Source organism: Apodemus sylvaticus, chromosome 11 (genome assembly GCF_947179515.1).
Source record: "Apodemus sylvaticus chromosome 11, mApoSyl1.1, whole genome shotgun sequence".
NCBI lineage: Eukaryota > Metazoa > Chordata > Mammalia > Rodentia > Muridae > Apodemus > Apodemus sylvaticus.
Genome location: NC_067482.1, coordinates 37,530,720 through 37,557,324, shown reverse-complemented (window position 1 = coordinate 37,557,324; position 26,605 = coordinate 37,530,720). Strand labels below are relative to the sequence as shown.

At 44.7% G+C, this 26,605-nt stretch overlaps 2 protein-coding genes across 7 annotated transcripts in view; both read right to left on the bottom strand.

Annotated features, from left to right (window-relative positions):
* Txk (TXK tyrosine kinase) overlaps positions 1-11,956 on the bottom strand; it is a 55,010-nt gene extending 43,054 nt beyond the window's left edge. Inside the window, exons 1-3 of one of the 4 annotated variants that reach the window (XM_052198827.1) lie at positions 11,292-11,956; positions 2,458-2,520; positions 657-711 (exon numbers count right to left, since the gene is read on the bottom strand). In XM_052198827.1, coding sequence (XP_052054787.1) covers positions 657-711; positions 2,458-2,461 — 59 coding nt within the window. In that variant the 5' untranslated portion in view covers positions 2,462-2,520; positions 11,292-11,956. Of the gene's footprint in view, positions 1-656; positions 895-2,457; positions 2,521-11,291 lie in introns of those variants that run through there. The other 3 variants (XM_052198825.1, XM_052198828.1, XM_052198826.1) reach the window with 3 other exon arrangements.
* Positions 11,957-13,668: 1,712 nt separating this feature from the next.
* The window catches only part of Tec (tec protein tyrosine kinase), a 102,079-nt gene continuing 89,142 nt past the window's right edge, over positions 13,669-26,605 (bottom strand). For all 3 annotated transcript variants that reach the window (XM_052198521.1, XM_052198522.1, XM_052198523.1), the window contains 8 exons: positions 26,297-26,430; positions 23,129-23,203; positions 21,782-21,953; positions 21,194-21,410; positions 18,259-18,323; positions 15,562-15,680; positions 15,322-15,479; positions 13,669-14,307 (listed from right to left, as the gene is read on the bottom strand). In XM_052198521.1, coding sequence (XP_052054481.1) covers positions 14,224-14,307; positions 15,322-15,479; positions 15,562-15,680; positions 18,259-18,323; positions 21,194-21,410; positions 21,782-21,953; positions 23,129-23,203; positions 26,297-26,430 — 1,024 coding nt within the window. In that variant the 3' untranslated portion in view covers positions 13,669-14,223. The remainder of the gene's footprint in view (positions 14,308-15,321; positions 15,480-15,561; positions 15,681-18,258; positions 18,324-21,193; positions 21,411-21,781; positions 21,954-23,128; positions 23,204-26,296; positions 26,431-26,605) is intronic.

Genomic DNA, 26,605 nt, shown 5'->3' with positions numbered 1-26,605 from the left:
TGCAAAGTGCTTCCTTGTTCATTTCTGTCACCTATTGTCATACATGCACAGGTGAGGGATTAAGAGGATGGTGACCCCCGGCTCCACTGCCTCATACTGTGGCTTCAGACAAAGAGAGCAACGAAAGCAACCTCTCTAAGCCTCATACGTTCTTGTCCGTAAAGTTGAGAATTATAAAGGAAAACACCGTGGGAAAAGAATAAATGCAAACCTCACAGCACAGCCTTTATTTATCAAATGGCCGCTGGCATGATGCCTTGATTTAATTTTTACAAAGTCACATACCAAAGGGTAAGGCTCTCAGAGAGAGTCTTACATAATTAAGACAAGATTGTGGTGCTTACGTGGAAAAAGAAAAATTACTGACTGGAGAACAGACATACAAAACAAACAAGTTTCAAGGGAAGAACCAAGCCGCAGCATTGTGTGGGGACACACAGAAGAATTAGACTGTGTGCAGGAGAAGGATCAAGGATCAGAGCACCCTTTCATAAAGATTTATGTCTTTAAGAAGATGAGCTTGTCACTGGGGACCAAGGGGGAAAGAGCTTCTCAGACACAAAGCAACAGACACAGAGAGGAGACATGAGAGCCAGAGAGGAGCCAGGAAACTGCGTTTACCCGTTACCAAGAAATCGCCCTCCAGGCCAACTCACCTCTTCTGCACAGAGCAGCAGCAGCAGCAGCAGAGGATAGACTGGAAGGTGCTATCTGAAAAGGAGATCATTGTCACACTCCGGGAGCCACCAGTCCATGGCACCGTGTGGACCACTCTGGCGGTGCTCCCGCTAAGAGCAGGGAACAATACATGGTCAGAGGCATGGGAGCATCACCACCATCTTCAGCAGAGGAAGACAGAAAACTGTCACCAAAACAGCAAAAAGACGTTCTGGCACCCTGACCAGTGTGGTTTCCCTTCTCAGGCTCCTCTCTCTGGCCTGGTTTCTGCATTTCCTTTGTCTCTGAGTGGCCAGTAGACTCTAGTCGCTTTGTCATGGCTGCTGTTGGCTATCGGTGTAGAAGAGTGGGTTTCCAGAGACGGTGTTCTCCAAGGAAATCTCTTAGCAAGAGTTTTAAATTAGGCCCATCGAATCTTGTGTTTGTTTGGTTTTTGTTTGTTTGTTTTTAGGAAGTAAGCTCTGAACTTCCCTACAGATAACTGATAAATGTAACCTTTTTTGAGGGGGGGGGATTTGGTTTTTTTTTTTGAGACAGGGTCTCTGTATAGCCCTGGCTGTCCTGGAACTCACTCAGTAGACCAGGCTGGCCTCAAACTCAGAAATCCGCCTGCCTCTGCCTCCCAGAGTGCACCAGCACTGGATCACCAAATCTCACGTGTGTGCACGCACGCACGCACGCATGAGCACACACATGCACGAATTCACTTCATGTGCTCTTACCGTGACCCTGCGGAAAAGGGAATACTTTCCAGACCTGGAACACTTTCCAGACGTCCTAGAAGAGTCAGAGAGGTACTCCGCAGAGATCCAGGACCTGGAGCTAAGTTTGTACCTGGATATTTGTGCCTGACTCTTAGATCTTTGCTCTGAATGGCCTCTTCCAGTGACACAGCCTCGGCCAACAGCTCTTTGTCTTCAATATAATTCTGACCCTCATTGTCAGAGACTCCTCCTCCGCCGGGCTCTGTTGTCCACCAGTTCCCACCGCATTCCCATCCCTCAGTTTCTCTCTTCTCAGACTTTGAACACTTCTGAGAAGAACTCGCACCGTGTGGTGGCTTCCTAAAGCACACACTGACGTCCCGGTCTGTGCTGCCTCATTAGGTCCCACTGTACACGGTGATTTCCTTACATAGGCCACACCTCTTTCAGGTGTCTCAACCTCTTCATTATCACCATTGCCCACCCATCATCCTTTATTGGGGGAGTCTTTCCTGTGTACCCTACTTAGCACCCCCTAGTGTGTACAAGATGCACGTAGCAACAACGCCTCCTTCCCTTTGACACCCATACCACTGTCACCCTCCAGCTGTGAAAACCAAAACAACTCCACCTGCTATAAAATGTCCCCTAGGTTAAGAGATTAATCCTAAGTTGAAAGCTACTCTGTTCTGAGCTCCCATGAGTCCGTCTGTTCTGAAGGACTGGATCCTACATCTTTTTCTTGTTTTCTATAGCTTCAGATCAGCATCTGGCATATAGCCAGAGCTCAGTAAGTAACTACTGAAGAGGACCCAGTGCAGTGGGTCGGTTCTCTCACCATCATATTAGGCTTTGGCAGTAACCCTATCATGCAGGATCTCAAGCACACACAGACCATGTGTGAACCACTGTGTGCTGACCATGACCTTTGACTAGGGGATCCTGTGGGATAATAAAGTTGAGGGAGAGCTTTGGGACCTTTAACTAACATTCGTGTTGGGGGCCACAAGCCTAAGACTCCATCCCAGATCTACTAAAACCAAACAGGATCTGAGAAAATCTTTTCCAAACTTACACATCAAGGCTGGTCTGGTTGTAGTGGGTTATCATCCAGCATCAAGCACTGAATCCAGAAGTGCTAAACAGAATTATTAAAAATTCAGTTATACCCGTTCTATTAGGATCAGTATACAGGACATGCCCCATTTTCTTATAGAGAAAGGGATTGTCCTTGACAACTAATTAAGAGCTTCATTTGGGAGTAATGAACAAAAGTAATAAAGCCCACCATCTAGGAGTCCTATTCCCAACTTCTCCCAACACGCCCCTTGTCACATACTTGGCAATGTACCTAGAGCTATCACTATACCATGGGCTAGCCTATGCTACCTGACTCAGCACCATGGGCTAGCCTATGCTACCTGACTCAGCACTCTCCCACTGAGGTAGGTTCTGTTACTTCATGAAGTGATGGTTAAGATTCATTGTCAACTTGGCGAGATACAGAACATGGTGGAGACTGGTGAGGTCTACCTTTAGGTGTGTCCCTGAAGAGATTCCTTCCTTCCTTCCTTCCTTCCTTCCTTCCTTCCTTTCTTTCTTTCTTTCTTTCTTTCTTTCTTTCTTTCTTTCTTTCTTTCTTTCTTTCTTTCTTTCTTTCTTTCTTTCTTTCTTTCTTGTTTTGGTTTTGGTTTTTTCAAGACAGGGTTTCTCTGTATAGCCCTGGATGTCCTGGAACTCACTCTATAGACCAGGCTGGCTTCGAAATCAGAAATCTGCCTGCCTCTGCCTCCCAAGTGCTGGGATTAAAGGCATGAGCCACCACTGCCCAGCCCTGAAGATCTTTCTAGAGAGGATTAACTAAAGACTTAATACCTACACGGAACGTAGGTGGCACTATCCCATAGGCTAAGGACCCAGACAGAAGAAAGGCACAAAAGAAGGAGGGCCAGTCAATCATCACCGTTCCTCCTTCCCTCCACGTTCTGTGTTCACTGTTTGAAACAGTGAGCCAAGATGAACTCTTCCTCCCTTAAGTTGCCTGTGTCAGGTATCTTGGTCACAGCAAAGCAAAAGTAGTGAACATATATGGAGATAACAGGACCAGTCTCATCATGACAGACAAATAGATTAATGAGAGGTTGAGCGTTCTGTCCCATCACATAGCATCTAAACCAGAATTTAAGCCCAGAGAGCTTCCTCAGAGTCCAGGAGCATAATAATAAGATGAAGTGTGATTCAGAGAGCAGGGAGAAGCACCTGCTAACAGAAGTCACATTCTCAGTTTTCCCTACCAGTTCCTGAGCACATGGCCAATTTCTGCTCACTGTGTTCTCACCAGACAAATTTACAGTAAACACTGAGCAGATGTGGTCTCCTCTAAAGACAGAAGAATGGAAGAAGAGGGCTGAGGGACTCAATAGAGTCTTCGGCCTCTACAGCTCCTCTTGTCTGAGCCCTGCCCTGCCCTGCCCTGCTCCTGACTGAATAAGATGCTTCCTTACAGGATCTAGTGGGGCACACCTCTCCTTACTCTTAGAAGCTCATTTTGGGTAAGCTCTTCATGGCCAGGGCTGTGGCTAAAAGCATTTCCAGGTTTGTAAACCTGACTCCTCTGCTAGTCAGGACTAACAGGGAGATTGGTATTAAGGAATTGACTCCAGTGACCTTGGAGGTTAGCAAACCTGTGGCAGGAAGCTCAGAGAGAGGAGCTAGTTTGAGCCCAAAGGCAATCTGCAGACAGAACTCTTCTTTGCTCAAAACTGTTGTTTCTCCCACCAAGGCCCTTCTTTGTAGGTAAGACTAACAGTACCACACAGGATACACCGCCTGTGATGGTTTGTATATGCTCAGCCCAGGGAGTGACACTATTAGAAAGTGTAGCCCTGTTGGAGTAGGTGTGGCATTGTTGGAGTAGGTTTGCCACTGTGGGTGTGGGCTTTAAGACTATCACCCTAGCTACATGGAAGTCAGTCTTCCACTAGCAGCCTTCAGATGAAGATGTGGAACTCTCAGCTCCTCCTGCACCATGCCTGCCTGGATGCTACCATGCTCCCATCCTGATGCTAATGGACTGAACCTCTGAACCTGTAAGCCTGTCCCAATTAAATGTTGTCCTTTATAAGACTTGCCCTGGTCATGGTGTCTGTTCACAGCAGTAAAACCCTAGCTAAGACAGCTCCCTAACTCAGACACCTCCCTAACTCAGACACCTCCCTAACTTAAAATCCATCCATTTTAATATTAATCTCCCCATTTCACAGAAACATTCAGAATATTTCAACAAATTTTATCCAGGTACAATGCATGGCCCAGCCTTGATGGCCCACAGCATTAGCAATCACAGCACTTTGATTTGAATACAGAGAATACAGAACCTGATATGTCCCTCAGTGAGTGAAGTACATGCTCTTTAAACCCAAAAACCCCCAAGTTCAATTCCTGCAACCGATTCTACAAGGTATCATGGCACACACTTGTGCCCATACATACATCATACATACCCAATAAAAATAAAAGTAGTAAACAGATAGATACATTTTGTGTGTGTGTGTGTGTGTGTGTGTGTGTGTGTGTGTGGTTTTTTCAAGACAGGGTTTCTCTGTGTAGCCCTGGCTGTCCTGGAACTCACTCTGTAGACCAGGCTGGCCTCAAACTCAGAAATCCACCTGCCTCTACCTCCCAAGTGCTGAGATTACAGGCGTGTGACAACACTGCCTGGCTGATAGATACATTTTAAAACATACAACTCTGAAAGAGAAACCTCATTGTCAGCCTGCAGGCAGGACTATCTGAAAGTAGGAGAGGCCGGTCCCCAGTTCCCTGACCCCCAGTACTGTGGCCTGAAAACCCAGCAGTGTTCCCCAGGTGTTAGGTTTGTTCCCTTCTGCATCCTGGAATTTGGGAGGAAGGCTTTTCAAAAGTACTTATTATTTCCTGATTCAGTAGCAAAGGCAATTGCCTTTACATGAAAGTACAGCCTGCCTTGCTGTTGCTTTAGTTACCTAAAGGTTCTGGTCTATTACTTTGAAGATCAAACACAGTCACAAGTCAACCAGCCAACCTCTGCCTAGTCACAAACCTGCCCCTTCTGCCACCACTAATGCACACAAACAGCTGCCACCTCGTGTGTCCTTCCTTGCTCAGCGTGAGTTCCCCAAATGCTAGACATAGTTATTCAATGTTAACATACTCCATCAAAATTCTCCACAATGCAGATGCCAGTGATCATTACATTCTCAGGCATTTCCTGCTTATATGGTATCTAGGTCTTCGGGGAGAGTGGGTGAACTGGTGAGCTTCCTTGCACAGACATTCGTGATGACAGAAGTCAGCTGCTATCCTTTGACAATGAATCTGCACAGAAAAGGCTCTTGCCCTTGTAGAAAATTCCCATTTTATACAAGAACTCATGTACATTAACGAGGACCTTAGCCAAAGTCACAAAATGCCTTAGGAGTGTGCAATGGCCATTTGGTTGCTGGAAGGTCCTGTGGGAAGGATACTCAGTGCTGAGGATTTTTTGCAGGAACCCAGCTTTCTCTCCCAGGCTTACAATGTCTGCTCTGTTCCTTCTGTCTGCTGCTTATTCCCCAGCAAAGATGCTTAGCGATATACCATTAGTAAAAAGGGTATCACAACCAGACATGATTTCTCTAATCTTCCCACACTGGGACATCTCTTCCCAGCTAGGTGGTTCCTGGACTACTTATTACCTGCCTCCTTTTATCAGGGATGGGTGCCTGGGGGGTTCCTTCATCCCAGGAGGCTCATAGTGACCACAACAGAGATTTGATTGTGAACCGGCATTCCCTAAGGAGCCTCGAGGCGATGGGTTGGTGGGGGGCAGGGTGGGCAAGGAAGCATGATTTCCCAAAGCAGGACTTACGATCACCTCTGGGCAGACTAAACCATAATGATGAAAAGCCTTTGATCAAGCAGGCTGGGCGGTAATCACTGAGTCCTCAGTTTCTGAGATTTACCAGCCATGCCTCAGTTTAGCTGCTGGCGTAGGCAGTGCTGAGTGTCTTCTAGACCCGTGTCTCTGAGGAGATCTGTTCCTACTGAATGTGGGCTTCAGAGTAACTGGCGGGTGGCTGTCTAAACTAGGCAGGGCCTCTCCCCAACCCCTCATTGTCACCAAGAGAAAAGCCAAACTTCTTTCTCTGCCACAAAGCCCACCACTACTAGATCCAAGCTTTATGACCACTTGGGACAGGAATATTTTAAACAAGTTGACAGATAGTTTGGGGAGGCTCAACGCTGGTAGCTTTTCTTTAGTTTCCTGGTATCAAACCAATAGCATAGACCAGTGGAAAGTCAGCAGCTAGAGAGAAGAAATAGCAATAGGTTGTGGTTTTCATGTGAATGTTTTTCCAACTTTAAAAAGCTATTCTTTATTCTAAGTTTGTGCCCTTTATACATGTGGGGTGTTAATTATCTTGTGGGTACACCTACATGCCTTTTGTTTATTCATTTGTTTGTTTGTTTGTTTGATTACTCATTTATTGAGCCAGTCTCCCTAAGTAGGCCAGGATAGTCTTGAATGTTAACCCTTCAAATGCAGGGCAGCAGATTTACCCCACCATACTTGATACCTTTCTAAGACATGAAGGTCACCTGAGATACTATGTATTAGCCAAGAAGGGAATAACTCTGGAATAGGCTGAAACCACTTTGTTTTCATTTGTTTCCTATTAGACTGTGAATGAATAGTTACGTTGAGGAATTCCACAATAGGAAAAAAGAAGAAATGGGTCTCGGAGTAGATACAGTTGGGTGGATAAGAATGGTTCTTAGCCTGAGGTTCAGTGTTGTTGGCAAAGGAGTGTCAGGAAGACTCTAGAAGCCTGGGAGTCTGGAGCTACATAGAACATGAGGAGATGTTCCAGGGTGCAAAGGGAGAGGAAAGGCTGTGTGTCGCCCACAGGTGGACCACCGACGTGTCTCTGTGCCCTGCTCAACACATCAAAGAAAGTCCTAGAAGCAAGCGCTCCAGGAACTAGCTCTCTTATCACTGAGCTCCATCCCCTGTCCTTGGTTGTTGTTTTGAGACAAAGTTTGGTGACGGCCAAGCTGGCCTGGAACATACCGCATAGTCCAGACTGACCTCAAACACAAGATCTTCTGGCCTTTCCCTACCTGGGTGTGCCTAGCTGTGTTCGCAGAAATGCTGATTCCTTCCTGTAATGAGTCCATGTGCGCTGGACTCTACAGTCATCTTACACACAATCTCTGCTCTGCCCCACACCTCAAGGTCCTGTTTCCTAGAACTGTATTGTCTGTGGGCTCACAGGTCACAGGCTCACCAATCTCACTCGGTTTCCAGGCAGCTTGTGAAGTTAAAGAAATGCCGGGAACAAACCACAGAGCATATGGGCACTGGAGAATAAGCAGAGTTGCTTGCCTCTGGGTGGGCAGAAATGGCGGCGGCGGAGACTCGCCACGGGGTGGGGTGGGGGGGCTGCTCCTCAGAGGAGCTACCAGATCTGCAAATCAGCATACAAGACAGGGAAACCTCACAGAGGTGGGTACAAAACTGGCCACAACTGACATTTTTAAACAAGCTAGATACAGGGAAACATGACATTATATAGACAAAAGCAATCAGATGTGTTGTGTGTACACCTACTGTAAGAGTCTGTGGGTGAGAAAGAGCATTGACCCCAGCAGAGGTAACAGCAGTGGAAGCAAGCAAATGCCTTGGATCTGTGATACTCTGCCCTGGCCACTCCAAACATTTTCTTCTTTTTTAAAACATTTATTTTTATTTTACGTACATGAGTGTTTTGCACCCATGTGTGTCTGTGTGAGGGTTTCAGATTCCCCTGGAATTGGAGTTACGGATAGTTGCGAACTTCCATGTGGGTGCTGGGAATTGAACCAGGGTCCTTTGGAAGAACAGCGAGTACTCAACTCCAAGTTCACACAGTCATTTTCTATCCCTGGGAACAAACTCTGCCTGCAGCCAATCGATTTTTATGAATGCTTTGTTTCTGTCGACTAGTGTGGGCTCGGGACCCCTAAGAGCAAGTTCCCAGCACAAAGGAGATTTGCCCCAGAAGGACAAAGCAGCAAATACGAGCCCTAGAGAAGACAGAGGATAAAGGGGAGGGGGAAGGGAACAAGGGAGGGGAAAAGGTATTTGTCCCAGAGGGGGCTTACAAAGGACTAGCCTCTGTATAGAGAGGAGACAGGCATGGCCCATAGGAAAATGACCATTGTAAAGGTAAAAGAGGAATCCCCGCGTTAGAATGAGGTGTTTGATTTAAATGTTAATTATGTGAGTCAAGGGGGGTTTGATTGCTGGACTTCAATACTTCCACAGCTGGACCTTGGTGCAGCTCAGGAGGAGCAAGTGGTCAAATAAGGGAACAGACCCTGGAGCTCTATTTAGGATGTGATCTAACTAAGCAAGGCAGAGGAGTGGGGAAGAAAGGGAAGCCCTGCCAGAGCCCTGTTTGCCATGCTTGGGCTGGCCAGAGTCCCGTCAAGTTCTCTAACAGCTTAGCAGAGCTCATTGTCTCTCTGAAGCTGCAGGCAGCCAAGCTGTGCTTGCCCTGAGCTCGAAAACCACTTCCAAGTTCACTTCACAGCCATTGGCAGGCACTTGGTTCGTGGACTCTGGATTTCCTGGGCAGCTGGAGACAGCCAAGACAGGAGCTGCATCGTTTGTGCACTAAGTCTCAGAGGTGACATCCCATCGTTTTTACTTATTCTCTCCGAGAGAAGTGAGGACCTACATCTGATTCCTAAGATGAGGGATTGATCGCTCATGTGCATGGCTACCTGGAAGTCGGGAGCACCACAGGCCAGCCTAGAGGATGCCTACCCCAGCTCCCCTGCTTATCCTCATATTAGTTACAGTAATAGTGGGTCATTAGCTTTGCAGGGCTGGGGTGAGAGTGTTCCAGAAATAGAGAGGCCCTGGAAATGCAGGATGATCAAAGGTCCTTACTGCACCCTCAGGTCAAATGATAATGAACCCAGAAACCTGCATTAGGCAGAACCCCAGGCATGCATCAGGCAAACTGGAACACAAGATTTTTTTTATATATGAATGAAATATATATACATATATTTCACATATATGTATATATATTTCATTCATATATACATATATATGTGTGTGTATGTGTATGTATATATATATATATATATATATATATATATATATATATATATGAAACATGTTTATATGGTTTTTCTTTCCACTTTACAAATCGGAAACAATAAAAAGACACAAACAACAGATTAAAAGCATTCAGGAAGAGGTGAGCCGGGAAAGCTTCCGATCCTTAGCTGCTGCACCGGGATCTGGGCATCTGCGTAAATGTCTGAACTGCTCTTGCGGCACCTTAGCGGCTAAACACACTGGCAATTCCAACAACACGTCACGGACGTCACCTCCCTGGAGGAGTGTCTTTGGACCCTGTTCAGAGACCGGCATCCTTCCTTGATGATCAAAATCCCACCCTATGCAACCACCTCCTCTGCCCTTCCAGCAGCCTGTGACTCCAGGTTGCCATGGCAGCCGTTGAGCAGTCCATGTGTTTGGTCACCGGCTGGCACATACAAATAAGCATCCCTAAGCAAAGAACATTGTGGAGGGCGCTTGGTGGGGCCTCGTCAATGGCAAATACTCATCATCTCACCCAGAAGGAAATGGAGCGTTGTTTAGCTGTGGCTCGTGGCAGAAGGAAACAGGTGATTCTTGCCATCTATCAGATGCTGGATGGTACAGGGACACGGCATTAAAGCCATTCTCCTCCAGGCCAAGGGGAAATCTAAGACCCCAGAGATGACTAGTCTCTCACTTCATCCCTAGACAGACAGCCTCTGCATCTGCTTGCTTTACATGTAGCCGAGCCTCTCCTGTCATAACGCATGGCCTTCCCCTAGGTCTGACCTCATGAGAAACAATCAAAGCCTTTCAAAGTCCACATTCTGTGACTGTGCAGCACTGTCCTGCCCTTGGGGAGGTGGGGACTCGGGACTATCCTTTGTATCTTGTTCTGTCTTGAGCTGCTTGGCCTATTGCTGATAACAAGAAGCCTTTTTTGTCATTGTTGTTGTTGTTGTGTTTTGTTCTTAGTGAATCAAAACTGAAAATCATATTCAGGAAGGCACAACGAAAAGAGCATTTGTTTATTTTTATAAATCCTACCAATATCTGGGAGTCCTAATGAAGTGCTGTGGCTTAAAGAGATATGTAAAACTCAGTTGGTTTTTCCTAGTGCCAGCTAAAAGTAAATCAGAATTCTGGCCTGGTCTGGAATGGCTAAGTTCTACTGATGTTTGATTCCAAGGGCATCAGAATCAAAATCAGAGATCTGTTTTTTTCTTTTCTAAACCCATATACATAATAAGCCACCCTTGAGTCTTAAGTTAACTGTACTTCTAAAAATTGTGCTGAAGTCTGTCAAAGCAACTCTCAAATTAAGTTGATGTACTTGCCAGCTTTGCCCACTGGTTATTTATGAAAGTTATAGGAGGAGGCAGAAAGGGAGCACTCACGCTATAGATCTGTTCATCCAACCAAGGTGCCAATGGGAGCCTGTCAAAGCTGCGGCTAAACCAGAAGAGTCTGATCTCCTGACCCTCGAATGAGTTCTTTATCATTCTAGAAACAGACACATCACACCACATTGACTGCAACACCACACAGGCAAGCACACGATTTTTTTTCTTGCTATTGTCGTTTGTGTTCTCAATTCTCAAATATATCATGTCATCAGGACACAGTGGCCATTTAAATAAGCCATGAAATCCTGTCACTACATCTGAAGAAATTATCTTTAGGATTTCACAAATTCCTTGTTTTAGCAAAACCTGCTCCCAGGGTTCAACAGTAGGCAACACACCCAGCAACAAGCAGTGACATCAAATGGCAAAGCCCATCTTACTCACAAGAGGCCAGGATCATGGCGACCCTGTTGGCTGGACATAGACAGAAGCCTGGGTTCTTCAGCCGTGTTCCACTCACAATAACACATCTTTCAACTGAAAGCATAGTTGGCCTGTGACGTTTCTCACAGGCAAAGTTTACCCCACCTAATTTCCTGTTCTGAAAACCTCAAAAGTGTGTGAATGACAACCCAGTGGCCTATATAAGAAACTTCAGGGCTCCGTATCCAGATCTGAAGTGTTAGCACTTCCTCATACCCACTCTGTGGGTGTGTCTAGAAAACACTTTAAAGAAATCACAGAATTTTGGTAAAAGAGACCTTCATAATGGTCAAGTAAAACTGTCTTCCCTGTGCAGATCCTGGAATAAAGGAACAGACAAGAAGGAATTTTATTTGCCCAAGGGCTCACAGTAGTACAGGGAAAACTGGATTCTAGGATCAAGAATATCCAAATTAGGATGTTTGGTCCTCCAATTTAGGACTGACTCCAGAGACCTGATTTGGGATTAAGGGAGAATCTAAAGATCTGTTTAAAAGACTGACTGAAGCTAGGTGTGGTGGCAAAAGCCTTTAATGCCAGCATTCTGGGAGACATTGGCAAGTTCAAGGCCAGCCTGGTCTGCACAGAGAGTTCCAGGACAGCCAGGGTTACACAGAGAAACCTTGAGAGAGAGAGAGAGAGAGAGAGAGAGAGAGAGAGAGAGAGAGAGAGAGAGACAGAGAGACAGAGAGACAGAGAGAGAGAGACTGAGACAGAGAGAGAGATAGTCAGAGAGAAGAGAAAATAGTTCCCAAGTTCTGTCATGTATCATTTGTTGTTTTTTCCATAGAAAGTATTTGTATGGGCTAGGGAAATGGCTCAGGGGGCAAAGTGTTTGACACGGAAGTATAAAGACTCAAGTTCAGAGTCAGAAAACTCATGTAATTGACAAGTGAGCATGGTATCCCACCAGTAAACCAAGTGTTTGGGAGGTGGAGATGAGATCCTGAGGGCAAACTGACTAGCTAGACCAGACAAATTAGCCAGCCCTGAGTTCAATGAGAGAGTCTACCTCATTACACAAGGTGGAAAGCAATCAAAAACTAGCATCAACTCTAGCCTCCACGTGCACACAGGCACACATGCACACATGCACATATGCACACATGTACCTCGCCCCTGAGACCTACATGTGATAAGGAAGAGTATTTCAAACTGTTCACACAGGAACTCAACCTTCTTTTAACTTTCCTGGGCACCCCCTGGTTTCTCTCACAGCTCATCCAGATAAAAGGAGAAGATGGGTGGAGCCTGACAGCCATAGTGCTTGCATATCACCAGCTGCTTGAAGGAGACTTGAGGTGATTAAAAAGTGTGTATGGTTTTGTGATGTGTGGAGTTGGGAGGAATATGGCACATTCTGACAAGACGATTCCACTTTTATCTATGATAAAAAGAATGAGCTTAGTCTTCGGTACAACCTTCAATATGGCAGCACAACCTTCAATATGGCGGCACAGATTCATGACCAGAGAGGTGATTCTCCAAGGTTGGAGGGAAGCCAGCTCCAGCCTGCGTGCTCACCACATGCTCTAGCGTGGGAGAGATTACAGGGGCCACCGATGGGTGAAGGAATAGTCCTTAACTTCCTCAGCTTTGGGAGCTCTCAAATAGCAAGAACAGTGTGTTGGAGAGGAAAAGGTTTCCACTGATGGAAACTGGGTTAGCTTCTTCTCCTGAAGCTTTCGAGGTAAAGGAAACTGCAAGTGAAACCTGCTCAGAGAAAATGGACATCAGGGTCTGGTGCAAGGCTGGGATGGAGACATTCACTAATCCAGGGATCCAACTCCAACCAAGGCTTCTTGAAAAACACATGGTAGCTCAGAACCCTTTCTCCCTCGTTCCCTTGGCGGCATCCTGGACTCCCACGGGTAAGCCATTCTAGGGACACACTCGTGATAAAGACCACTTGGTTCTAACACCTCTGGTCCAGAGCCCAGCACCTCAACAGGAGCGTCCACAGTGTCCTGGAAACAGTTTTAGGACTTTTTGAGGTAACTAATTCTGACATGAAAATTCTAATCAGCTCTGACGACAATAGGCAGGGTCAGATAGTCTATCATAGGCCATGCTGTGACTCAAGAGGGGCAGACATTTCGATCTGTACAAGTCTACTTGTGAGTCAAGTATCTAGCAGCTAAAGGACCCAGGCAGCCTTCTCTTTAGAACGCCGTATTTGATCCCTGGGTAAGACAGAATTGGCAGCTGTCAGATTTAGGACTAGACATTCTCTAATCCTAAAAAATTCCAATTAAAGGCCGATCTCCGTCAGTTCGAGGACAGGATGGTCTCAGAAAGCAGAAACAACAAAATTGTCAGCTAAATGGATAAACATATGTTACTTATAAATATATAACTTTATATATTATATGTATTTACAATATATACAGTATACAAATTTTTAAACATACTACTAAGAACAAGTTTGGAAAAAGATGTTTTCAAAACAGAGGATTACTACGTATCCAGGTGGGTTCCTGTTTTACCAAGAACTCGGTGGTAGACAATGCTCCAGGCCCAGGTTTACACAGAAGCCAAAGGGCATAGAAGAGTTGCTGGGACATGACTTTCCCCGTCTCCAACACCCTGGCTTTCCGCTAGCACTAGCTAGCATAGCCCCATGTTCATCTCCTGAGGCCTGGGCACAGAGCCTGCTGCATGGCTGGCACTCAAACCCTTGAAGGAATGAGCAAAATGAGCGCTTCAAGTCCCCAGCTCCGAGACACCATCTGTGCAGCCTGCAAAACAGCCACGGAGCTAAGGCTGGATCAGAAGCAGACGCTTTGGAGCTCCCAGGTTGCAAGTAGAGCAGTCTATACTCCAAGATGCCAAGGGAACTGCGTTCCGACGGCACGCCATTTCTTCCTCTTGCCTTGGAAAGTGGGGCCACCATTTATCTTCCAAAAGTTTCTTCACACTCAACTAGTTCATCTATCGTACGCAGCAAGTCTTCAAACGAAGGCCTTCCCTCTGGTCTCTATAGTTAAAAGCCAAAGAGAAGCTGTGAGTTTCAGAAGCTGCTCCCCAGAAAATCCACACTGCTCAAATCCTGCGGGAACACTGCAGAGGCAAGACTCTTGGGGAATGGGGAAACACAGGATGACCTCTCTTTGCCCTAACCAACACCATAGCTGCTAGGTTCCTTTTTGAGTCCTTGTCTTATTCATTTTGAGGGCCCTCTGTGAACCCTGCCCCATCCCCTTGTCAGCTAACGTCATTTCCCACAATATTCAGATTAAGCTCCACCCTCAGGGACATACACCAAGTTTATAACCAAATCCTCCATTTCGTTCACGCTGTTCTCCCTGATACCACTTCCCACCCAGTCAGCCTCTGGGCACCCCAATCAGTGTTGGTGGGAGGTGTCACAGCAAGTGACGGCTTTGGTGCTGGATGAGCCTCTGAAGCTCTGTAGGTAACTGGACCCGGGCAAGTATCACCCTCCTGAGCCTTATATTCACAGTACAAATATCTATGACTCAAAGGGTTAGTCTGAAAAATGAAATCTAAAGGGCTAGATATGAAATAGATGTGAACTGCAGTCTTTCAAGGGTCTCTCTGGGGCTTAATGTCTTCTACGGAGGTAACATATCAATGTTTCTAGAGATTATGTAAGATACCTAGAGACAACAAGTTTAAAGAAGAATGCTTCTCTAGAAAGTGACCCTTTCAACCCCACAGCTACTGAAAGGAAAGGAGAGAAGCAACTTCTCCAGGTTTATTCCCAAGGCCCTGGCTGTGGAGGGCTTCCCACTTGGGAGTGAAGCATCAGTCTGAGTATTTTAAGCTAACTATTAGCATTGTCCATTTCTTCGGATTCCTCTGAATACTCAGCACCGAGACAAAGCTTCCTGTTAGAGTTTGACATCCCTGAGCAGGAAGGAGGCAAGTCCTCCCTCACTGGGCTGCAAGAACTGTACCTTCCCCGTCCACAGGGCCCAACCATGGATCATTTTACAGAGCAGAAGACTACACAAAGCAACAGCCGTACCTCTTGCCAGCACCTCAGCATCACCTCATACAAATATTTGGAAGCCAACTTTGGCCGGTGGAGTCGGTGGCCTCGAGTCACCATGGTTACCACTTCGTAATTGGTGTTCTTCTCGAAGGGCATCCTGCCTTCTGTGAATATTTCCCACATTAGCACACCTACGAAACGATCAAGTTACTCAATGATGTGTCCGCTTCCTCTTCAGAGGGGAGGGGCAGACACATGCATCATGGGCCTTACCAAACGACCAGACGTCTGACTTGCTGCTAAAGCGGCTGTAATTAAACACTTCCGGGGGACACCACTTCACAGGGAACTTGGCGCCAGAGGAACTTGTGTACTGATCATCCAGAACGTACCTAGGATGAGACACACCGCGGGTCACGCCTTTGCATGTCAGACGTGAGCTTTCATTTCCCCCTTGCAAAGGCAGACCAAGACGGTAACTGAAGTTGACCACACACCTGGCTGAATCAAAACGTTCAGCTCACGGCCTTGCCTGGTGATGTCTATCTAGCTCCTCGGAGAGAGTTAAGAACCAGAGAAGGGGACCTAGTGTGTGTACTTTTATCGTTCTGCTGTTTATCTTTCTTTCTTATGAGGCAACAGAGGAAGACTACTATACGACTGTTGCAAACTTTTGGGGTATGTGACTTTGTTCTCTGAACAAATTTTATCCAGAGGCTCTGTATGCAAAATATGTGAAGAAGGGCTGCTTACAGGAAGTGGTAACAAGTAACTAGAGCCGCCCATGCTCTGAGCCCCACAGCCCCCCAATTTAAAGCTACAGCATATGCAAACAGTGAGAGGACAGCAAGAAAAAGGTCAGAGGCACAAAGAAGTACAAGAAGATGGCACATACTTACATTCCATACTTATATTCCATACTTATATACCGTGTTTATATTCCATACTTATATACCATGTTTATATACCAGAACACTATCCTCCCCACACACACACTCAAACCACGCTTTATTATTTTTCTATCTGAACATATACAGATCCGTCCAGAAAGACACACGGAAACTGTAGCACTGAGCACTTCTGGGGAGAATCCTTGGTGAGTGACGAATGTGAGGACTTCAGCCCCTTTGCTGTACATGCAGCAGGTATTTATCAGAGGGATTATTGATGCATTACATATTTATATGAAGTTAATGCTAAAGCCGCCAGGAGCAAAGAGTCAAATGAACACAATGTCTTCCTCTTGTATGGACAAAGATGGTATCTGGTGGGCAAAGCCACCTTGGGCTGGATCAAACAGTTGTCAGTCAGAGAAGCCTGAATTTACAGTGCAGGGCTAAACATCTTTACCCACAGCACATAGAGAGGACTGGGTAATCAGGGCTTTGAGAGTCAGAGGCTGCTAATGATAGATAGCATTCAGGCCTCCAGAGGCCAGCATCTTGGGAGCTGGTGTTGGCCCAAGAGGAGCTAACACTTCTCTGCCTTCTCGACTGCTCTTAGCTCTGCCTCTGGACCAGCTTCCTTGGCCCTCTTCTGGTTCCCTGGGCAGGTCACACTAGTCCCAGACTTCAGGTGGCAGCACTCTGGATCTCCTGTGGTGTCCACTCAATGTTCCCAAAGCCTTTCCGGTCACCAGCTCCCCAGCAGCTGTCTCCACCCCCACTCCCAAGCTAGCTTTCACAGAAGACAGTAGATGTTTTCTGAGAAAGACCAGATAATACAGAGGATTTCAGATTCTGCAGGGCACGGCATCCCTGTGACAGTTCAAGGTTTTGCCTCTACAGTGTGAAAGTGACCGCAGACAGCATCAGCAGTTGGCCAAGACTGTGAGTCTCAATAACACTATGGTTGTTTTAATGGATGGTGACTTAAATTTCAGGTAATTCTCAGGTGTCCTGGTATGCTTTTAGTCTCTTTTTAACTGTTTTTTAAATAAAAAGACCATCCCTGACTCACCAGAGTCACTATTTGCTGACCCCCCCCCTTGCTCTGTCACATCCATTTACTCCAGGTCCATGTATCTCCTGTCCCCAGCAGTTTATTCACAGCTGTGGCTCACAGGGTTTGCCTAGATACATAGCAGACACCTGATTTTTAATATATACATGACTTGATGGACAGAGGGAAAGGGAAGGACAGACTAAATGCTTCTTAAAAGTCTACTCTAACACTAGTAAAAGAACAAAAACTAAAAGATTAAAAACATTTCAAACAAGGATACACTAAGCACTGGATCACTAAACATATTCCAGATGAAATGTATGAGAGAGAGAGAGAGAGAGAGAGAGAGAGAGAGAGAGAGAGAGAGAGAGAGAGAGAGAGATTGAGATTTAATAGGCTCTACTACCATCTAGTGGAGAGAGCCACTCATGTCACACTATGTAGTTAGTCTCATCACATTTGAAAAGATTTCCTTATCGCTTTATTGGTACATATCATTCCCACATTAATTTTTTTCAAGGCGTGGTCTCATATAGCCCAGACTGGCCTCAAACTTGGTATATAGCCAGTAATGACTCTGAAATCCTGATTCTCCTGCCTCTACCTCTAAGTCTAGATTGTAAGCAAGCATCACTACAACCAGGGCCGGAGTTTTTGTTTCAGTATGAGGAGGGTATGCTTGTGGGGCTGTGGGTGCATAGAGAGGACGGAGGCAGCCTTGGATGGTGTGGTTGGGAATGCTGTCTGCCTAATTTCTTTTTGCTGGCTTAGAGTTCATCAATTAGTCTAGGCTGCCTGGCCAAGAGCCCAAGGGATCCACCAGTCTCTGCCTCCCCAGTTCCGGGATTATACAGCATAAGCTGCCACTTCTGGATCTTTTTTTCTGTATTCTGGTCAAACTCAGGTCCTCATGTTTGGGAGGCAAGCAATTTGCCTACTGAACTATCTCCCAAGGCCTTCCCATGCTTATTAATTATTCAAAAATAATGTGACCATCACTTAAAAGCACACAGTACTCAGCCATACCTGGCCATTCCAAAATCAGATACTTTGACAACTCCTGCTTCATTCACTAGGCAATTTCTAGCAGCCTGGAAAACAACATTATGATGTTACATTTATTAAAAGGTCCTGCAATAAAGGAACAACAGAAGTTCAATTTCTACTAAATATAATATAGTTCACATCAGAAAAAATGTAAATGTGTTCATATAAACTGTTTACAGAGGGTACCTCCGACATAAATCTGAAGCAAGCTGAAGCAAGTTAGATTAGAAATGTCACAGGGCATTATGTCACTGTCTTTACCAACATCAGAGTTAAAGAGGACCAATGGACAGTCTAACCTTCTTCCTGGTCCATGCCTATTGTTGAGAGACTGTGTTACTATGTGATTTTCTTACTGACAGCGACAACCCTCTTGACGTCTTTAATCTAGATTAAAGATGAATTCTCTCTTGGTAACAGTAGAAACACACAATCGTCACAGTGACTAGTACCTGAGAGTGGTCACCTCAACAGCCATAAGAATGGCCACATGTAAACACCAGATCTGCTTATCAGGTATGAGGTTTCTAATATATTAAGACATAATATACTCAGCTGGTAAAACACAAACATATGTTATTTGGGTTTTGGTCTGTTCTTGAATCAATCAACAATTACATGAAGCAATACAATAATTTGCTAGAATGACAGAGTGCTTCTCAGAAGCGAGATGGGGTATTTTTCACATACCAACTGATAGAACAAGGGTTTCCCCTCTCTCTTCAGATGCTTACTTTTTCCTGCATGGCAATTCCCCAGAGCTCTTTTGCTCTGAACACACTTAAGAGCCTCTCTCAAGTGACAGTTAATGCCCATCTCTTGAGCTATCTGCACCTTCCCAGGAGGGCAGCCATGATGCTGTCACTTACAAGCCCATGAAACACTTTACCCAGGGGAAAGGTACATCAGATGATTCCTTTTGTGAGGGCAAAAGTTATGTTTTAAGTTTTAAACTGATGTGCCTAAAAGATCTATAAAATAACAATTTCTTTAACCTGTACTCGTTACTTGCCCAAGGACAGAAACTTCCTGGAATGCTAAAGACTGTTGTCCATGTAAGACAACAAGCCATGTGTTCTCATTTCTGTAAACAAGGTTGGTTGTCCCAGATGCACAGGGGCGTACAGAGCTGGGAAGAACGCTAGGATATATGCTTGTCCATGATTAGATGAAGTCAAAAGTCCACAGCCTAGTAGGTTTGCCTTTGTAACACTGGACTAATGTAATTAGCAGCCTTTCTCTGGGAATCCTGGGAATGGACTTGGCTAGTGTCCATCATCCTAGTCAGTATTTAATAAAGCTTGCTTCAAATTTGGCTCAAAAATTGTGTTCGTAATCTTATTCTCATCTGGCAGGATTAATACTTTAAAGGGTGTTAAAACCTTTCAGGGTTTCATATCAGCAGTATCACAGGCAAAAAAAAAATCAAGACTCACTTTCAAGAAAATAATTTCTACATGGACAAGTGCAAGAGTCATGAAAATATTCAGTCTGCATCTGTTCTACAAGGACAAAACTAGAACGATGCTTAATTTATGAGTTTCAACATGACAATTAGCCATTGTCATAGCGACATATAATCATCAAAGCTAATGGTATACGTCACATCTACTTTACAAAGCCCTTTGCCTCTATTATATGCTATGAACTTTAACATAGTGTTGTGAGCCAAACAGTGAAGTATACATTGCAAATTCAGTTTATAGAATGGATTAGGACTAGCTGACAATGCACAGAGATCAAGTCACCTTGCCAAATCCTTAATTCGTTATTATGCTTTAAATCTAGAAATGAAAATGTAGTTATAATACTGACTCTAAAGGTAAGCTCTGGGTCCAAACTCCTCCACCAACTCCCTGGAGCCTGATGATAATTTATCCAGTTCCACTCACTTCCCTTTCCTGTACAATAAAGATAGGAATAACATCCACTTCCTAATCAAATGAGCTTAAGGTACAAAAGTAAGGCCTGTGTCAGGTGATGTTACAATAAAGCACCCCGCTGTTCCTGCTCCAAGGAAACAGATCCATGCTCTATCACAAGGCAGCTAAAGCCAAAAGAGGGTGGACACAATGCGAATCCTGGCAGTTTGGTGGACTAATCAAGGTAGCGGGATTGTGCCATTACTTGTTACTTCTTACAGTTACAATGTTACATGTTACTTTTTACAGTGTTGCTTGTTACTTGTAACAGTTACAGTGCTACTTGTTACTTTTTACAGTGTTACTTGTTACAGTTATGGTGTTACTTCTTACTTGTTACAGTTAAACAGTGTTACTTGTTACAGCGGTTGTTACTTGTGAAGAATGGCTGGGGAGGGAAAACAGAAGGGGAAGAAGATCGGAGGGAAGAGCAGGGTACTGAGAAGCCTCTCCACCATAGCCCTTTAGAACAGGGTTGGGGTTTTTTGTTTTTTTCTTCCTATCATTTCCAAAAGTAATGAAAACTCCCAGAATTCCCTGTTAGTTGAGCTCAGGATGTCTCTGTTCAGTGTGTGATGCAGAAAAAGCTTGAGAGAAGGTCAAAGGGCTAAGCCTAACTTCCTCATTTCTCACAATAGGCCAGCCACTCTCACTTCCCTCGAAGCTGGCATTCTTATCTATAACACAATGACATCAAATAAATCTGCTATGACTAGCTATCTCCTGGGAATCTCCCAGAGCTCAAATAATTAATTCACGGAAACTTGCTTGGAGATAATAAGTCTGTACGCTATTAGATTTAATAAAGGTCTTTTCCTTAGAAATTATCAAGTGATTGAAATTCACCAAGTTTGAAAATAATGAAATCTTGTTAAGGACAAAAACAGAGAACTAATACAACACAGCTCACTGTGTAACCCAATGGGCACAATGGAATCCAGCCAGGGTGTAGGGAGCCACGGGGAGCGGGAGGCCAGGGCGACTCTGGTTACCAGGTCTCTGTGGATGAAGCTGTTTCTCTCCAGGTACTCCATCCCTTCACACACATCCTGGCACATGCTTAGCAGCATGTCTCTGCTGAAATGGCCTTGTCTCTGTCGGAGGAAATTCAGAAGGCAGCCCCGTTCCATGAACTCAGTAACGATGTAGATGGGCTTCTGTTGAGTGCATACACCATAGAGCTGTACCAGCTTGGGGTGTGTCAGCTTCCTGGGAACATAACAGACACACAGAGAGTTACCACAGGAAAACAAACCAGCAGGCTTATGTGCTGGGTGCTCTTTTAATACCAAAGAGGGGAGCTGGTGGAAGCCAGAAACTTATATCATGGGGGCAGGAGATCTGACTCAGTGGAGAAGATCTGACTCAGTGGAGAAGAACAGTGGTTGCTCTTCCAGAGGACCCGAGTTCAATCCCTAGCACCCACACAATGGCTCACAACCAGCTGTAACTCCAGTCCCAGGGGGATATGAGGCCCTCTTTTGGCCTCTGCAGGCACTGCATACACATGGTACACAGACATACACACAGTCAACACACCCATACACATAGAACAAAGAAGAAGAATAATAGAAACTTACATCATGACTTTGGCTTCCTCTATGAAATCCTCCTCACACATGGCACCTTCCCGAATAGCTTTGATGGCTACTTTGTACTGGGCCCGCCACTTCCCCAGCCTCACCACTCCAAACAGTCCACTCCCCAACTCCCTCATAAAGGTCAACTCTGACGGGTTAATCTCCCACTTATCTGTAAGACAGACCAGGAAAGGATGCTTTTACAAAAGAAGCAGCCTAAATCTGTGGAAAAGAGACCAACCCAACAGCCCTGAATAACACCGTAATAATTACTATAAGACGCAGAACAGAATTACAGCTGGTACCCAGACACCCAGACTGCAGAGCCAGTGAGAACCATCACAATGGCAACTATTTTAGCAGTGACAGCTTTAGTTTTTACCTGTGGAAAGTTTTTATAAATAATGATGAAAACAGAAAATCTAGTGTTACTATAAAGTATAATCATCTAAAACCCCATTCTATCAGCACATTAAAAACAGTTGTAAAACTTGCACCCAGAGAATTCTTTGGCTAAAACCACCAATTCCTCCTCACTGGGGCCCACAGGGCAACCCCAGCAGGGTGAAAGGCTGGCATCTCTATCTCTGTCTGCATCTGTCTCATTGACCTCTGCTCACCTACCTGTATGTGTCAGTATATTAATCACTCAAAGAGCATCTATGTAAGACCTGCTGATAGCTAACTTACCTTCCTCCCTCGTGGATGAAGGCACAGAGAGGCAGGAGGAACTGAGGCATCTTACAGGTTTACAACACCCTGTTCTGGATATTCTGAAGACACTAAATGTCTCCAAGAGTTGCCTTAAACCTACAATCTACCTCAGATTCCATGAATAACTATATCTCCCCTGGGTGGATAGACCACCAGGTGTACAGGCACAGGCAATGATTCGGGATGGCAAGGCTGCATCCTGGAGCAAGAACAATCAGCTCCTCAGAACCAGCTTGTCCCCTCAGTCAATAAATACTTCTCCCGACCACCTTGCAGGACTAGATCTGAGATAGTTACCAACCAGGACACACTTGAACCTCCCGTCTGCCCTGCCCCCAGCCGTTCTCGGTCTCAGCCTTTGATGTGTGTACTCAGAAGACATTTTCTTCAGTCCCTCTTCCTAAAGCTCAGTGACTAAGCCTCCTCTCTCTGATTCTCGCCTCTATCATCCTTAGCTGGCACTGTGGGACAGGTGGGAGAGCGGAGGCTGTGAGGGCTGCTGGGACCTAGGCTTGCATTCTAGAGTTCTGGTTACAGTTCCCTTGAGTTGAGTTCCACACATCTGCATTCGTCTTGGAGAGCTGAATTCTTTTCGAAGGAAAGCTGCCACTGCAGCTACAAAGTGAGCCTTACCGTAGCTGAAGCCGGCAGTAGTGGGCGCGTTCTTCCCCTTTGTACTGACCGGGTACCGGAGCCTGGTGACAAGCCCTAAAGATGAAAGAAATGACTACAGCTGGGTTTTATCTTAATCATTCTACTCAGTCAAATGCTAAACAAGAAAGGCCCAAGAAACACCATTTGCTTATTCCTGAAGCCTCCTCTTCACAAACATGGTGCTGCATAGGAAACTTTCAATCATTCTGTACAGTTCCTTTTTAATACAGTGTTTATCTGGTGCAAGGTTGGCTTCCTCTCTCCTCTAATATTGTAAAGGATATTAAAAGATTTCCAGTGCTTATTATCAGTGAGTTCGTAATCTTTTTTAATATGAGACCTGAACTATGAAAGAGGATTTTATTAGTCAGCTAAAAATTAAAGCAATTCGCCGGATGTACCTGTTACTGACTGTAGCACTAAAATCTGGGGTGTGGATTATCAGCCACTGGTAATCAGTGAGGTAAGTCAAATCCTTTAAGTTGCGTAGAGTCCCAAAGAAGAAATGGAGGCCTTCTTCCAGGAGCACCCAGACAGGGCTGTATTTCTTCTATACAGCACATTTCATACTTTACCCCTGGGTGTGCATCTGCATTGATCACCATTTAATATTACTGTACTCTCTTCAAAAGCTTTGTTTCTTATATGAAGCCAGCACTAAATACATGTCAGTTAAATAAATTAAGACAGTGGTAAACATTTAAACACATAAGAACACAAAAAAAATAGGAAAAGAAATACAACAAGAACAAGAGACTATCAGAACAAGGTTATAAAAAAGTTTTTTTTGAAAAACTGTTAAGAATTAATTGCTCAAGTTGTCTTTGCTTTGATTTTAGTTTTTTGTTTTGTTTTTGTTTTTGTCTGTTTGTTTTATTATGCTGTTTTTTCCATATAAGGATCTTTGTGTAGCCCTGGCTGTTCTGGAAGTCAATCTATAGACCAGCTGTCTCAAGGCTGGTAGAGAGCAGAGATTCCCCTGCCTCTACCTTCCAAAACACTGGGATTAAAGATGTGTGCCATCATGCCTGGCCTTAATTGCTCAAATATTAAGCACATAATTTCAGAAAACCCAGCAAACCCACTCATAGATGAGTACGCTGAAGAAAGGAAACCCTATTTCCATGAAAACACAAGAATACAAGATTGTTATCTGTCAATAAAAAGGAGTGGGCACCTTCTCTGACTGTCAGCCTGAGCTTTAAAATTTCCACTTCCTCAGGATTTTCTTTCCTGGGACAGGGGGGCAGACTTGAGCAGAACACACAAGGCAATGTCTAAGAATGTGCTCAGTGAGTCCATCATAGAAAACAAAACAAAACAACAAAACCCTGGGGATTTCCTCTGTCCAGAATCCCTGCAGCCTTTCCTCTAGGACCACTGCACCCGGAGTTCGTGCGGACCCAGGCTGCATCCTGGTTTCCACAGATGAAGGAGAAATCTTGTCAAGGTAAGTGTGTTAAGACAGTTCCCAAGACTGCAAACTTGAGGGCTATTTTGACTTTTAGCACCATTAAACTGACACTGGGAGTAATTTAAAATTTAAACACAGATTTCTAACTGGACTGGGTACCTAACACTTGTGGAAATATTATCAAGGCTCGGCATGATAATCTATGTACAATTCCCAGAGGTCAGGCCTTGAGCATTTTTATCTTTTTGGTTATTTCAACAAGGAATGCACAATACAACATGGACAAATGTAAAAATGTTACAATGTGTAAAAAACCAAAACCAAACCAAACCAAACCAAACAAACCCAGCCACAGTATAAATAGCTATTTCCATGAACTGTTCCAAACAGACAAATCTACTAAGACAGAAAGTGGGTTAGTGGTTGCCTGGGGCTAGGCTGGCGAAGACAGGGCAGGGGTGACTGTTAATGGGCATGACATTTATTTGGGGGATGATGACAGTGTCAAAAAAACATCAGATTATGGTTATGTGACCATTGGCACACTGTAAACATTCTAGGAGGCTCTGAACCCTGTGTTTTAAATGGATGGATTTCTTGGTGTGTAAATTACATCTCAATAACTCTTCCTATGCTCCATATATATAAATTAGTAAATGACCTCAGAGAACAGCAACAGACACTGCAAAGAGGGCCTCTGATTAAAAACTTGTTAAGTCAATCTTCCACAAGTGAAATTAAGCACCTGGCTACTGGGCACACTAGTTGTTTACACGGTTAGAGTGAAAAAGGCTGGGACCTTGCTTGTGGAAGCCTTATTTTTTTGCTGTTTGTTTGGTGTTGAGTGTAACACAGATTTAAGGTGTTGAAAGAGCCCATGGGCCATGCTGTCCAATCATCTGTAGCCTTCAGTGGTTCAGTTTTCAGTCTGTCAGCTTTAGCGTGGGACCACAGCAATACGTGTTCCATGTAAATCATTCTTTTTAAATGGGATCTTTGCCGGGGATAGTAAATTGTGTTCTTCTCCTGGGCTAGTGTTCTAAGACAGGATACTTTCCAGACGTAATGAGCCATTGCCCCCAGCCAGTCTTGTGACCAGGAGGGTCACCCCCTGGTACTCTACAGAGTACCATGTGACAAAGCCAGGGTGCTCAGTAGATTGGCTATATTGAGTACATTTTCTACTGAAGGCATCTGTAGTATTGCCGCTTTTATCAGGACATAACCTCACTATGAATTGCGAAGTGTACACACTCTGTTTCTTGGGAAGCTTTAGCATAAACTGAGTCCCTGGCTCATCTGAAAACATCTATGACCTCTCTACACACATTTTTTACGTTTACTTGATGAGAAGGGGAGGGGCTTCCTTATGTTGCCCAGACTGGCCTTGAACTCTCTGATTCACACGATCTTCCAAACTCAGCCTCCTAAGTTGCTCTTAAAGTAGGCACATCTTGGAATTTTAGTTTAGTGCCAAGGCTAAAGAAAGCACAGTGGTGGAATATCCACAGACATTAAGGACCTGGAGTCCTGTGATGGAAACACAGTGTTCTATGAAATCTGTTATGCTTTCTGGTTTTCCTCTGGATCCAGAATGTTCTTAATATGCAATAATTTTATATCAGTCACGCTTTAGAGATAATTACAAAAAAAATCTACCTTTTGAGGAATCCATAGCAATAGTTGAACATATGGTCACTAATATCTGAGAAGGCTCTTCATAGCTCACTCACCTGCTGCATTGTGCTTGTGGTATTCGATGATCTCCGGAATGGACCCGAAAGCATGCTTTTCTGCCAGGTAATACTTCTTTGGGGATGTTGCTGTTTCTTTTATGTGATAGTGCCTGAAACCTGATGAGCCTTCTCTATTAAAAAGACAAAACAAAACAATAGTTCACATCCAGTATAGGTATATTTATCCACATAGATATTAATCTCCAAAGAAGGGAGAAAGGATTGAGAACTGATATAAATGTTTTCAAGGATACATAGATAATAAATAAATAAATCCAGGCCTTGAATATCAACTCTTAGGAGGCA